The following is a 15067-nucleotide window of genomic DNA, read 5'->3' on the forward strand; positions in this document are numbered from 1 at the left end:
GATATGTGATTGCAATTGTTTGAGTATTTTTGTGAATTTTTTTAACAGAAGATCAAAACTTTAAACAATAAAATTTACAAAGGGTGCCAATATTAGTGGAGGGCACTGTAGATCGGTTTTATAAGCCCAGGAACAAATCATGTCATGATATCACAGGCTTTATTTTCACAATTTGTAGATGAGTTTATGTTTTTATGGTGTGTCTCATAGCTGGTTAAAATAGCCACAGTGCAGTTGTTTGTTCATATTGGTTACACAACAAAATAATTAAGTCTGTTATATTTAGTTAGTATTTTGTTGAAATTGGGGAAATTAATAGTGAGAATCCAGAAAACCAAGCTGTAAGAAATGGGACAGGACTTATAGGGCTGCACTTGAGGTCAGGAAAATACCAGCTTATCCCTGTGTCTATGCTAACAGGGAGTCTTGGGAAGTGGCAACTTATGCATATGTCACAGCCCATTCTGCATCATTACTTCCATGTCAATGCAGCACATTAATTCATGACTATGACAAAAGCAACAGAAACCAAAGTTGCAAAGTTGGCTTGAGTACAAACAAAATAGTAATACACTGGTGTTAAGTAAATAGAGCCCCATCAGTCAAATAAAATTTATTTACTATCTTTCCAAAGCCAGCTATGTACAGTCAATGATAAGGCCTGATTAAACCATGGACTTACAGAGCTGCACTATAAGTATATAACCAAGTTATGGCTTCTCGTATAGAAATCTTGACTGAGATTTGACTGAGAATATTCCTGATCAAGCTGCAAACTCTGCTTTGTTCTAGTTCAAGTATATGTCAGATATTCAGTTTAGCTGCTATGTTTGAAAAGCAGGCTGCCAAGAGAGTGGAAGGAATGCTGCAGTGGTTACAAAAAATCCTATATTGGCAATCCAAAAAAAGTTCATATACTTGAGAGAACAACAAATAAGAAGTCTGCAAAAAATGCAAGAAATCCCTTTGAAGAGGACAACATGGGTGTAAGGAATATTTTTTGGAGTTTATGAAGTCAGTTTGGAACTAAGAAAAAGAAACACTGCCTGAAAGAAGGTGCAGTGCTGAATCAAGAAACCATGGCTTAAATTGCATTGAATCGAATACCTTTGCCTTCAATCTGTATGCACACTACAGTAAAGTTGTAGCATAAATTTGTGATTCCTGATTATGTAATATAGAAGATCTTTTTGTATCGGATTCAGAATGTTCCTACCTACCAACCACTAACCTGTGGAGTTATTGTATCAATATTTTTCCTGGGATAAAATAGTGACTCTGGGACAAATTGTCTGTAAGCACATTAAATTTAAATCTGTGATCACTTTATAATGTGGTTGAAGTTGGGTCTACAATACAAAGTGCAAAGTCTTAAGTTTGGGAGACTTTCCAATGTCTACATGAATTTCACCATAATTTTTTCCTCTTCTGGAGTTAATCTTGGGTAAAGCTGGCATGTGCTTCACCCCACCAAACACAAGACTATATATATATATATATATATATATGTGTGTGTGTGTGTGTGTGTGTGTTTACACTTATACAGCCTATTCAGATTTCACCATCCACCATCAATATCAAGGCTTATTATTTAATATCCATACCATTTATATTGCTGACAGTTGGTAGAATTATATTTAAGGAACAAGTGTCATGTTTCAATTATCAACGTCAAAATAATGCGATTTTAGTAAGATACAAACTTGAAAGTCCTACATTTTAAATGGAAAGAATTACTTAATACATTAAAATACAGACATATTATTGATCATGCATACACGTGAAGTACCTGAATGACATGTCCCTTGGTTAGTGCTATTTTGGGCTGTCAGTAACAACTAAATGAAATATCTTAGGTCTAAACTGTATATTCTTTTTGGCTTAAAGTGATTAACGATTTTTTAGACAATGATAAAAAAAAGGTTGATTTTTTCAAATGTCTCAAACTCTAGCTCTTGGTTTTGCCAAAGACAATTTCTAGTGAAAATCTGATACTGGGGAGGTGTTAAAATGCTAATGCCTCTTTGAAAGAACGAAAATTCCTTCTCAGAGCAGCCAACAGAGTGGTCCAAACCTTATCGACCTTGGGTGCACTGACCTAATTCCTTATCTCTCCAAACAGTTCTCTGTGTTTTAGGAAATTCAGTAACAGCCAAATACATCTAATGCACTAACGGTATGAATTGACTGAGGGAGCAAAAATATTTACATTGCAATATCAGACCAGGGTCTGGTCACGGTAAGTGAAATTTCCACTTATTGTACTGTTTTAATCTAAGGACATAATCAGCTTGGGTGCACCATTGTTTAAACTGTGATGATGTAAATGTAAACTTGTCTAAAGTTGCTGGTATGAAAGTGATCAGGTAGCTTTTCCCAATTATTTAACACACCCAAAACACATTTTTCATTTCTTGCCAAAAGTAAGATCAAATGGTAACAGAGAAGAAAAAATAAAATTTGTCTAAACAAAGGAAATTAAGAGAAATATTGGAAAAGCAATGGCAAATTCACACTGTTGTAATTTGCATTAACCACATGTTTATTTTAAACTTCTTCATTACTATAACCTAAATTTGGTGTGGGATTTAGGTTAAATCTATGCAAGCTTACATCAAATACTGTTCAATACAGTATAAGGTGATGACAAGCGCAAACATTTGGTTTGTAGTTTGCTTACCTGGTTTAGGCGGCTTTCCTCCAGCTCCTGTTGTAAAGATAAAATATGAAAACGTACTATCGATTATATCTGAATTAACAAGTGATTAGAAAGAAGCATTCCATTAATATGCCAACACTGCAAATGCATTAACCAAGTGTGTCTAAAGATAAATCTTACCTGCACCAAGACCTCCTGCACCTAATCCAGCACCAAGTCCACCAGCGCCAAGTCCACCAGCGCCAAGTGCTCCAGCGCCAAGCCCACCAGTGCCAAGGCCTCCTGCACCCAGCCCGAATCCACCTGCTGTTGAACAAAGTCAGTTAAATTTTTTCATTTACTTCATGATCTCTGTTGTCCATAGCTATTCAGGCCTGCACCTGTGATTTGTTTACCTGATTAAACTTTACATAAAATCATGTAAATCCCTGAAAGCACTGCCAAGTTATACTTTGTATTTCATACAAATAAGAGTAACTGTGAGTTAACATCAATGCCTTGTAACTGACCAGTTCCAAACCCATCTTTTTTCTTGGCTGTCCAATCACTGTTTTTTAGACAGAGCCTCAATCAATCTTTCAGGATATTAGCAGGCGTTCCAGCATTTCCAGTGAACATATATTGAATTTGAAGCTGGCCAAAAGACGTGCCTGGGGAAGTGACACCTGATACCCGGGTGTTGCATTCTACCCATTTCTAAAGCCAAAAATAAATAAGAAAATGTTAGCTTTGGACTGGTGTGTGTAGTCAAGCTCAACCTCAGCTGGACACAGCCACAATAACCTTAGACCTGTCTGTCAGCTCCAAATCATCTTATTTCATCTGCTGTTTAGTCTGAAATATGAGTAAGTCTGGCTGGATAATAAGCCAAAACAATACTCTGCAGCCCTAACAATACAAATCTAGCTAAGGTTAGCTGGCTAGCCTCTCTTTACTGAACCATGCAAATATTTGTTCATGTAAAACAGGGATGGATGTTGTTAAGCTAATTGTTCTGCCAAAACTAGTCTTTAATACTGCCTTTTACAATGTTTACCTTCTTAGCTAGTAACTTTAACAAGTAGATAAAGTAAGTTTGGTAGTCCATTTGATAGCAGTAGCATTTGGCTTAGTCTTTATCTTTAAATGTTTGTGGAAATAATTTAATGTACTGAAATCCTTGCTGTGTGCTTCTACAGTATGCGATCCACAAAACTGATCTATTATCTATTTTGTACTAGTCATGTGAACTCAGTAACTCTGGCCCCCATTTTTCTGAAACTTGACTTACCAAGTTTGGGCAAAGCTTGGGATTGGTCTGTTACTTCTCATAGTACTTCATTTCAGGTATTTAATTTCCTTTAGAAGTAGTAGAAATTGCTGCCTAGGCACTGTCATTACCATCAATGAATGTTATTAATAATGCTAAATTTAACATGCTAAATGCTGTTACTGTGATACATCACAGACCTAGTTAAAATGATTTAATAAATGAATAAATATCAACAGTTTGAGTATGATAAGTTGCTTTCATTCATTATTAAGACTAAATATTTGTGTAATACATGGATTAAATAATAGACAGCAAAATAATAACTTTTAAGAGTGTTTTGAGAGACAAAATCAAAAAGAACCTACCTCCAGTTTTTGCTGGTTTGAACGGGACCCCAGCACCTCCTATAAAATATAGTGCAAGAAAAAGAGTTATGTCTCATGCATGGTAACACTTAATATGTTTGTTTTAGTTCTCCCTAGTGTGCCTCTCAGAAAGCATAGATTAGATCATCCATTTGTGCCACAGCGAACAGTGGCTATCCTGAAATGAAGACTTCACTAAGTCCACGCTTCAGCATGGAGGTTTTAAATCATGGGAAAGCAACCATGGTAATACTTTTTTTTTTAACAGAGATTTATGACTTCATATTCTTAAAACTTTGGTAAGGTTTAGCCATATGGACTGCATCATCTTAAACAATGCTCTCCAAACTGCTGGCTCTGTTATTATATAGGAGGCATTTTGCTGTCATGGTTTGGAATCACTTTACCCATTAGAGGCAAGAGTCACTGCAAATCAATGCAAAGTTCTTTTGACTGATTCTTTATCCTTTATCCTACGATGAAACATTTCTATCCTGCTGGGAGTGGTCTCTTCCAGCTCATACTCACAGGGTACGAGGACTCACTCAATGGTTTAATGAGTATGAATATTATGTGAATCACATGCTATGCTCTTCATAGTCAACAGATCTAATTGAACAGCTTTGGGAGATTTTAGAGTGGCATGTTAGTACCATCATCAGTAAAACACCAACTGAGGGAACACTTTTTGGAAGAATGTATCCAGTACATGTATGGCATTTATCTCATTTATACAACTGGGCATTTGAGAGTTAGGGGCCTTGCTCAAGGGCTCAGCAGAGGCAGCTTGGCAGTGATTTGAACTCACAACCTTTTGAGCAGTAGGCCAATGTCTTAACTATTGAGCTACCACTGCCCCTCTTAAAGAATCCATGCAAGGGCACATTGGCTCACGGTGGCCCAACACCTTACGAAGGTGTTGTTTTTTGAGGTTTATTATATTGCTTTAATTTGTCAGCTGTCTATATGTAGAATCCAACAACTAAGAATTGTATTGTAAGAACACTTAACAATCTCAAGAGCCTTGATTTTTTTTAAAAACATTTTCCACAAGAGTAAAAATCAAGGCCCAGACATAGTTTGTGTTGTTTCTGGATCTCAGGACTGAGATGTGATGTACTATGTATAGAAGGTCTTTAATTAGTATTAAGAGTGTCACAAATACAAGCTTATATAATATTGACAACTTAAGGTTGACTGCCATTATATGAATTATATAATTTTGGTTCATTCCATGATGTTGAATTTTGACAAAAATCTGAGAATGTCAGAAGAGAAAAAGGAAAAGAATTATCTACATATTAACCCCAAGAATTCCAAATTCTACATATAAACTCTAACTACCCCTACTGGTGAACCCTTGGAAATTGCATACTGAAACATGATATTTTCAGTTCTCCTTGTGGAAAAAACGATAAAAATGTTCACACACTGACTGCCTGTGAGCTCAGATTAATTCAGCTGAATGTATAATACCATATAAAGAACATTTTGTTCATTTTAAGAAGATTTTAAGATGTTGACAAACCTGGGAAAACTCCAGTACCAGGTGGCACACCTCCACTTGGAATTCCGACTCCTGTACCAGCAGGCACATACACTCCTGAAAGCAAGACAACAACAGCATTTTAAATGTTTTTAATGACTTCATGTTTGACTACTATGTCTAGTGGGGTGGACCCTTTTCCACTTACATACAAAAATGACAACTTCAACAAATTACCTAATCCAAAGAAACAAATACTGAGCTGTGACAGATGGGATTTTCAGAGAACAAGGGCGTCAGCCATCTACATAACTTCTTCCCAAAGTCAGGCCAAAGTTATGCTGAAGTATGCAGGAACTAATAGGATGTTCAGTGTGCAATATGGCAAACACATACTAAAAAGCTAAACAAAGACAGGGAAGGAAAAGTGCCTCTGTTTCTGTGAGACTGCAAGCAAATTTCTGGCAGCATCTGTAAGCTCAGACACAGTTCTGAGGGTAAATCTGGTTTGCATCAGTTAAAACAAAATGGAAAACAAAAGTCAAACTCATGGTAGAGATTATATTGAAAGGATTTAGACCATATTGAAGTGTTTATGTGGCAATACAATGTAAATACACAAGTTAGACACGATTTTCTAAACTAAAGCCTTGCATTAATAGTAAAGGGAATATGAATATATAGTGTAGACTGCACATTAGTAAGTGTGGCTGTAAGTTCTAAAATTTCTGAGTAAGCATCCAGTTCCCAAAAGTAGCAACTCCTGTCAAGTTAGCTTATGTTATGCAGCTGACTAGCATTTACTATGTGATCATTTATGAATATGACAAAAAAATCCTCGCAGAATTTTTGGCTTTAGCTCATGTCAGCTATCAGTATGTAAAAAAAAAAAATATGTGCATATATGAATGTCAATGGCCTTTTTCTTACTCAGAGACACCCTTTTGGACACTGTGAGGTACTTTATTTTGTTAAACTTTTGAGTCACTCAAAATTGACCAGGTCTTTTGTTTTTAATAAAGAACTGAAAATTAATGTAATATATGTTGTCTAAATGATTATAAATGTCCACAAAGTGATGTTAAAGAACAATAGCTTAAAAGATTGCATTTTAATCTTCTTTTTAAAACCATGTGAGGAAAGAGAAAAAGAAGAAGAATGAAACTGAGTCCAAGAATCATTAATTGTGGTGTTCAGGTTACAGCTAGCTGTGGGGATTTTCAATTGATTTTGGCACTAATGATTAAATTCAGTGCTAACAAATGAGGTGATGATGAAATAAACATAAGAGCTTCAAATAAGGTTAGGGGTTTGTTCATTGCTTGTGGAAAATGAGCTTAAACTGTGAACATGTTTCCTGATGCAGGCACTGACAGAAACAGAAATTGCATCAGCTTTACCAAAGGAAAGGCATAGTGAGGACAGATACGTACACCGTGCAAAAATTGCAAAATCACAAACAAATTGGCTGATTTTCGAACAGCCGATATTGTTTAGTCTAAGGCTGGCCGCCTTTCTGTCCAGGAGGGAAAAAAATGGTCAACCTAGAAATCAGTGCCAATTGGGATTTTATATATCTTCACAACAGCATGGGAAATTTCAAAGGACTTTATGACTTATGTTTTTGTGCAAAGCAGTCTGTCTCTCTTGGGGTAATTGGAAGTCTTGCAAAAGATCCTTTATTTGAAAGACTATGGCAGACATCCCTTTGGAAAACAGATGAGCTCATGTGTGCGCTGATAGAGCTGGAGGGAAGATGCTCTTCAAAAGCTGTTCTAAAAAACAGCTAAGGTCACGGATGCCTGAGAAGTGATTGGGTTTCATGGTGTTTGGATTCATCACACCAGCTCTGTGGTTAGAACTCCCAAGGTCATCACACGGTTTTGGATACCTCAGGCCTGCTTTGTAAAATAGGACTGCGACGCTCACCATTCCCGTCCAGCGAAAACAAACTGTCTGTTTTTTCCTCTCTGCTGTTTGCTCTCAGTTGAAAGAGCCGTGGGTCATCTTAATCACAAAAAAGCAGCTTAAGACCAGCCAGACATTTGGAAGTATTTTTCCATAATGGAATGAATGAGAGAAAGGGATGTTTGATACAGATCTTGGATAGAACTAACATAACATAGACTTTTAATACAATGCCCCTTTCAGCTGGTGGGTCATTGGGCTCAGAGGCTCTGCCCTTTTGAGTGAAAGCTTTATGACAGCTGATGGAGTGATTGTGAGCCATAACTACAATGTAAGAGTCATGTTTCAGAAACAAAAGTAGGATTTCCTGTCTCTGTGAAGGAGGAAGAAGGAAGAGCAAGGTATAGGCTGAGATACCTAGGTTCAAGGCCTTAATGTTACAACTGTCATTAGTACAGCCTATTGGAATGCGATCACTGCATAAGCAAACTATTGAAATTTAAATAAATAAAAAATACAGTACTGTTTATAAATACAGTTGGAAATAAGCATATATGCAATTGCAATTATATTATGTCAAATATTTTTACTACTCAGTAAAAAGATTAGCCTATGTATTTAATCTAGTCATTTTCTATACTGCTTATCCTACACAGGGTTGTGGGGAGCCCGGAGCCTATCCCAGAGAACTGGGGGGTTGGCAATCCATCGCAGGGCCAATCGCGCACACATGCACACACCCATTCAAACACTATGGGTAATTCGGAAAGTCCAATCAGCCTACAACGCATGTCTTTGGACTGGGGGAAGAAACTAGAGTACCTAGAGGAAACCCCCGAAGCACAGATAAAACATGCAAACTCCGTTCAGGGTGGAGGCAGGATTTGAACCCCCAGCCCTGCCACCGTGCCCCCTCAACGCTTCACAAAAACAGATTTATTTTTAAACAGAAGATTTCTGTGAGGAGATGTTTGTTTAGCAATTTTGTAGGCGGTCGCCAATGTCAGTGCTTTGTAACAGTCAAAGGTAAAGCTGTTTTCCGACACTTCAGGACAGAAGGTTTCACAGTAACATGACAAGCTGCGAAAATGAGAAAAATGAGAGGCTGGTGACAGAACACTGTTTATAACTGCAGTAATGTAAGCGATAACAGGAACTTGTTTCATGGACGTTCCACAACATTAAACATGACTGTAAATGGATAAAATGTATGACATGCCATTCTTTAGTAAATAAAAAGCTTTAGCTTTGGCAAATTGCTGTGTTATGAGAGGAATAAAACACTTCCTGATGTGCTGTGATTGGAAAATTAACTGATTATTTCCCTATAACCGCATGCTCCATCGTTTTTTAAATTGTTTTACAAAGTGGTAACAGTATGTTTTTTCATCAGTCACCCCTGGTGTAGTTAAATGAGAGTAAATAAAAGCTGTTAGGTTAAATAAGACACTATTTAATGTATTTTACTCATTTAATTTATATATGTATTTTACTCATTTAATAACTTTTAGTATATAAATCGAACACATTTACATTTATTCATTTAGCAGACACTTTTATATAAGTGATTTACAAATGAGGAAATACAAGCAAATGACACATTTTCATATTTATATTTTCTCCACATCCATTAATGGTTTTGATAAACTGTTTTGATAAACTGCCTGTGGAAAAGTTTTTTTTTCCACTTATGAATAATTACATCTTATATTTACAGCAAAATAATACAAACAGAATATGTATGAGCTGTCAAGATTCTGCCATATGTAAAATGTCATAATTGATATAAAGCAGTTGCTTTTTAATGGAAAACTACATAAATATACCTCAAATTAAATCAATATGCATTTCTTATGACTGTATCAAAAATGATCAAGAAGCAAGAAGTATTCTGGATTTCATAGAGTGGAATTTTTATTTGATTGATCCACAGGGAATAGTTTGAGCTCTTTTTATGATTTGTTTATAACTGGGGTTGCTATTTATTGAGTTAGCCAAATGACCACATTCACGACCAAAGCACGCCCAATTCACAGGTTTTTTTTTTCTCTTAAATAAATACCTCGCTTCATTACCAATGTCTGACTTAATTGAAGTTCTGAGACATTATGAAAAACACATTGTTGGATAATGAGAACCTTTTGTCATGTCACAGTGACATTTTACTTGGATGATTTAATTTTTATATTTTCTCCATGGACACTAATGAATGGCGTTTTAGAACAGTGCCAAATAACATTATAGTCTCACACATACATATATATATTCTCTCTCTCTCTCTCTCTCTCTCTCTCTCTCTCTCTCTCTCAATCTCTCTCATACACACAGACACAGACACACACACACGGCCATTTAATTCTGGCTACTATTAAATCAATATGGCTAACTTTAAAACCGTTGTTGACTTCATGTCTCTTGACGTTTGGATTTTGAAATACATTACATTATATACATATATACTAAATTAGCTGCGTTTAATCTCTTATTTATAAGTTTAATACTCGTAATTCATGCCAAATACTATTTCAAAAAAACTCTTCTGAAAAGTGTAGACAGACTGACTATGCTGACGCTAGATTTTCCTCGTGAAGAAAAAGTGGATGGAGTTGAAAGATGAACATGAAAGTATGAGAGTAAATTTCCTTGATAGGAAGCCCTCCCACTTCTTTCTCTGTGTCTTAAGCTCTGAGCTGCGCTGTTAGACACATCTGTGGTACAGAGAGAGCATTACTGTGAAGAATGCAAAATCAAATAAGCAAAAGGCACACAGACAGCACTGTTTTAAAGCCAAAGTGGATGCTGTTCACATTGGAAAAGCCTTTTCTATGCTTTGGACTAAAGATAACCTTCAAATCTCAATGAAGGGTACTTTTCAGCTATTTGCTCTCACAGATCTGTTAGAGAGAAACTGAGTCTCTTTTGCCAAGTCCTGATGCAGCAGGATTACAAGGTTTGAATTTTATAAACATCATAAAGGATACTGCAAAATTCAGTCTGTGTAAAGATCTTGAGAAGAATAGCACCCTAGTGCATCAACTACCACTGGGCTGGGCCAAACCACTAGGTTATCCAGAATAGGGGTGGGACAGGATAAAGAATGATGGCATAATAACTGTACTACCCACTGTCATGCTTTTCCAAGAAGGTTAACAGTGCATTAAAGGTCTTTGTTTCATTGTATATTGTTTCCAAGTATTTCTAGCACTGTAATATTCATATATTTTCTGCTATGCATTGCACTTGGAAGGTTTCTTCAATTCAGACATTTATGTTGAAGAAGGTACATTATGGGTGTGGAAGGGGTGTTGGTATTTTAATTCTAGCCATGAACAAAATAATGCTCTCCAAGGCCTTTGGTGCAATCTACAGTATTATAGAACAGTAACACAACTGCAGTATAATCATTGACAACATGTAATTCAGGTCAGGAAACATTGGTTAGCACCTTTGCTTCACACCTCTGGCGTTGGGAGTTTGATTTCTGCCTCTGGTCTCTGTGTGCAGAGTTTGAATGTTCTCCCTGTGCTTCTGGGGTTTTCTCTGGGTACTCCAGTTTCCTACCCCAGTCCAAAGACATGCATTGTACAGTAGGTTGATTGCCAACTCTAAATTGTCCATAGTGTGTGAATGGGTGTTTGAATGTGTGTGTGTGTGATTGTGCCCTGTGATGGGATAGGCTCCAGGCTCCCCATGACCCTGTGTAGGATAAGCGGGAAAATTGATGGATGGATGGATGGATGGAAGGATTTTAAAATGAAAAACAATACCAAAAATAAAAACCAAGCAGTTTTGTGTTGCAGAGATAATGGGCCATGCGGCTTAATATAAACTAGTAAATTAACAAAAGGTAATTAATAAGTTAAGGGCATTTCTCTTCATGTATTCTTATCATACTATCTTAGCTCTTAGCTTGTATGTTAGTGGTTGTCATTTGGCCATAAAACATCTGACCTGAAACAGGGAAAAAATAAAATGCAACAAAAACACAGAACTGTTGTTCCGGTTGTTTTATGACAATCATAAAGCAAACACTGACAAGCCACTACAAATGTCTTGCAGATGTATTGTTTTAAAAGATAGTAAATTTACTAGTTTTTTTTTTTTTTTTTTTGCCCCATGTGCTCTGATTCACTGGAGACAGGGGAAAGGGAAGAATCAAACCACATGATCAGGCATGTTACATTCAAAAACTATGATCTTGTAACATCTATTATACCGGCCCCACAATGCTTCTTGGTCAACCTGAAAGTAAGCCAGACTCGTTCTGGAACAAATAGTTTTATTAAAGTGTGGTTCTTTGTCTTGAATTTGGCACAGTCTCCACCGGGATGGAAATAACTTCCAAGCAATCCTCACATTAACATTAACTTTGGAATTTGCGGTCATAGTGCAAATAGTTGTAGTGTATTGTTGTTTCAGCTAGTAGGTACATTAATGTAGGCCACAGAACTGCCAGGACTGGCAGCAAGGTCTTAGTAGTGCCATGTTTACGATATATGGAAGTATTTCTAATAACCAACTTCAAATTTTGAAAAAAAAAAGAAAGCATTCATGTCAAACTCTGAGTGGGAATTCTGATATGTTGAGATTTTTCAAAAGCAAGCCAGATTTTTCCAAGCAAACACTAAAGAAAACCAATTGATAAGGTACAAATTCCTATAATTGGTCTGAGTTACTACGAACTTATACATGGATTACATTGTCAAGTTTATTTCAACTGCACACAAATTTGGTGAAAAAGTTCTAATATAATACTCAGTCATTTCATATTTGTCAGTTGAAAGAAAACATTCTAAAACAAATCCATAAATCAAGACAAATTGATCTAGAGATTTTAGCACACACCAGGCTTTTGTTGAGCTTTTTCCTTTTATGGAGTTGTGTAGGCTTCACAAAATGTAAATCAGCCGTGACATGAAGATATTTGGTCATTTATGGCTGATTAGCATTTATCAACATACACAGCATAAGATGAAAGTCAGCATTAACAAATCCTTTGTAAATCTGGTGTCAATTTTTAGTACAGTCTGGCCTACAAAAACATTTACGAACAGTTTTACTAAAAGTCTGATAAATTAATCCCATTATTCAAACGTGCTAAAAAGGAAGACACTCATTACACAGAGCAGCTGTGATGTTTAGTTCAGTGATTTCCAAGCACTGATGTCCCACTCTGTGCTGTATGTGTATCAGAAAAGCAGTGTTTATTAGACCACAGTGTCAAAGACATGGCTGATAAACTGTCAAATCTGTTAACAGCCTTTGATTGTGAATGAGAGGTATAAAGTAATATAAATAAATGAAACCCTTATCGCTGGTAGCATTTCTGCATTCCAGCCAGCAGTCCAGAAGGCAAGTGGAGCATGGTGTTGAGAGTTGAGGTCACTGTAAAGCGATTTATAGTACCCTAGTTTTTTGCAGAATGACCCAGGCCAGAGGACAGGGAACACACATGGCACAAAAGAAAAACTGAGATTAGATCGTCACTGATTCATGTTACAACCAACCAGCAACCAAGTATTGCTTGGGAGTTTAGTAGTGGTAGTGGGATTTAGCTGGATTTCACTGGCAGGATTTAGTGGCAAAATCACTCTCACTTATAAAGTTTTATATGAATTCTTTATGAGATCAGTGTGAAACATATATAAATGTTTTATATTGCAAAATTCTACATTTTCACTGAGTAATTCATGCTGTCTACATGTTAATAGACATGATCACATATGACCTACTTTTTAAGGATCCCTAAATGATTTAAAGAGAAGTGGATGGGGTCTCTTAAGGACAGAATTGGGAATGTTTGAGATTATGTCTGTCTGTCACACAAGGAATGAGGAATAACTACATGATGAACCATATAACCCTTCTCTAAGCTTGATTCATAAAGCCTGCACAGTTAATATCTGCTTGGAATCATAGACATCGAAGCAAGAACTCTTAAATCCTTTAGCACTGACTTCGGCCAACACACCACGAGACACACGAGGTGTCACATTAATTCTCTTAGGCAGTCAAAAATGTCCACAGCTAGAAAACCAGCACTTCCTAAAGGATTAAATCCAGTGAGAGGTGCTCACCGCACACGTTTTCAGTTCCAGCACAGTAGATAATCTGATTGAAGATCTTACTGGGTGGGGCAGCAGTTCTTGTTATACCATATGATCTGGATGAGATTTTACCTGCTTAAACGATGGCCAGCCTCGTGTCAAAGAAAAGGAGAATTAATATTTTAGGGCCCCTTTGAAGTCCTGGTCTGCAACTTTAAGCCAAAACTCTTTTTTATTAGGAGACTGAAATGTTCTTTGCTTTTATCTGATCCTGGCTTGTCAGGTGTCTTCATGAAAGTAACACTTTACTATAAGGTCCACAAATAAGCAATATATTAATACTGAACTAATGCTTTCATAATGCTTTGAGGAGTTAATACATGTAGTTTAGAACAAACTAATAAAAAGCAAACATTACAAAAATGGTCTAACACTAGCATTTTAACCTACAATTTGAGTTTCACACTTGATATTAACAGAATTTAATAAGATGTTAAGATGTTAATGCTTAACAATGACTACATTCATATACAGGGGTGTAAAGTACAAACTACATGTACTCTCCTTACAGTACTTGAGCCCATGGTTCACTGTGAAAGTATAATGTATAATTAAATCATTGTACTTTTACTTGAGTTGTTTTTTTTATTTAAATAACATTAAATAACCATTGCTACATTTATTTTTTAATCACCATTACAGAGTACAAACTCAATAATGTATTTAACCTTTTAACACTGTAAGCCAATTCAAAGATGGAATGTGCCAATTTAAAATAATCAAAATAATAATTTTGAACACAATCAAAAAATGGCTGTCAAACATCTACACTTTTGGGGCAAATTTTTAGACAGCAGCAGCACGCTAGCTAGCTAGCTTCCAGGTTACTAGCTAGCTAGTTTGCTCATGTTAATTCATATATTTTTATATATCATTAGCTATCTACACATTGCCCCTTACACCAGTTAACGTTACTTTTCTTAACATCAGTAAATAACACAATTATATGAAAAATGCATTCCTCAGATTTAGAACATTTTCGGATTAGTTGTATCAATGGGAGACATGTAAAAAAAAAAGTAATTTGTAAAGTAGTTACTTAAGTAGTTTTTCAAGTAGTCTTATTTACTCTTTCTTGAATAATTTTTCTGATCACTACTTTTACTTTTGTATAAGGGAATTAATACAACAGTAGAAGTACTTTTACTCAAGTCAATGTGCTTTGTACTATAGGTGGGAATCTCACCTCACGATTCGATTCATTTATGATTCAGAGGGCTGTGATGCGATGATATAATGCTTTTCGATGCATCTTTTTTTTTTTTCTATTGACTAATTCGGCGAAACCTG

The 15067-nt window shown here is 36.1% G+C and overlaps 1 protein-coding gene across 24 annotated transcripts in view; it reads right to left on the reverse strand.

Annotated features, from left to right (window-relative positions):
- The window catches only part of elna (elastin a), a 78138-nt gene that overhangs the window by 58243 nt on the left and 4828 nt on the right, over positions 1 to 15067 (reverse strand). For all 24 annotated transcript variants that reach the window (XM_053652275.1, XM_053652270.1, XM_053652278.1 and 21 more), the window contains exons 2-5: positions 5805 to 5879; positions 4277 to 4315; positions 2840 to 2965; positions 2681 to 2707 (exon numbers count right to left, since the gene is read on the reverse strand). In XM_053652275.1, coding sequence (XP_053508250.1) covers positions 2681 to 2707; positions 2840 to 2965; positions 4277 to 4315; positions 5805 to 5879 — 267 coding nt within the window. The remainder of the gene's footprint in view (positions 1 to 2680; positions 2708 to 2839; positions 2966 to 4276; positions 4316 to 5804; positions 5880 to 15067) is intronic.

This window comes from Ictalurus furcatus, chromosome 20 (assembly GCF_023375685.1).
Source record: "Ictalurus furcatus strain D&B chromosome 20, Billie_1.0, whole genome shotgun sequence".
Classification (NCBI taxonomy): domain Eukaryota; kingdom Metazoa; phylum Chordata; class Actinopteri; order Siluriformes; family Ictaluridae; genus Ictalurus; species Ictalurus furcatus.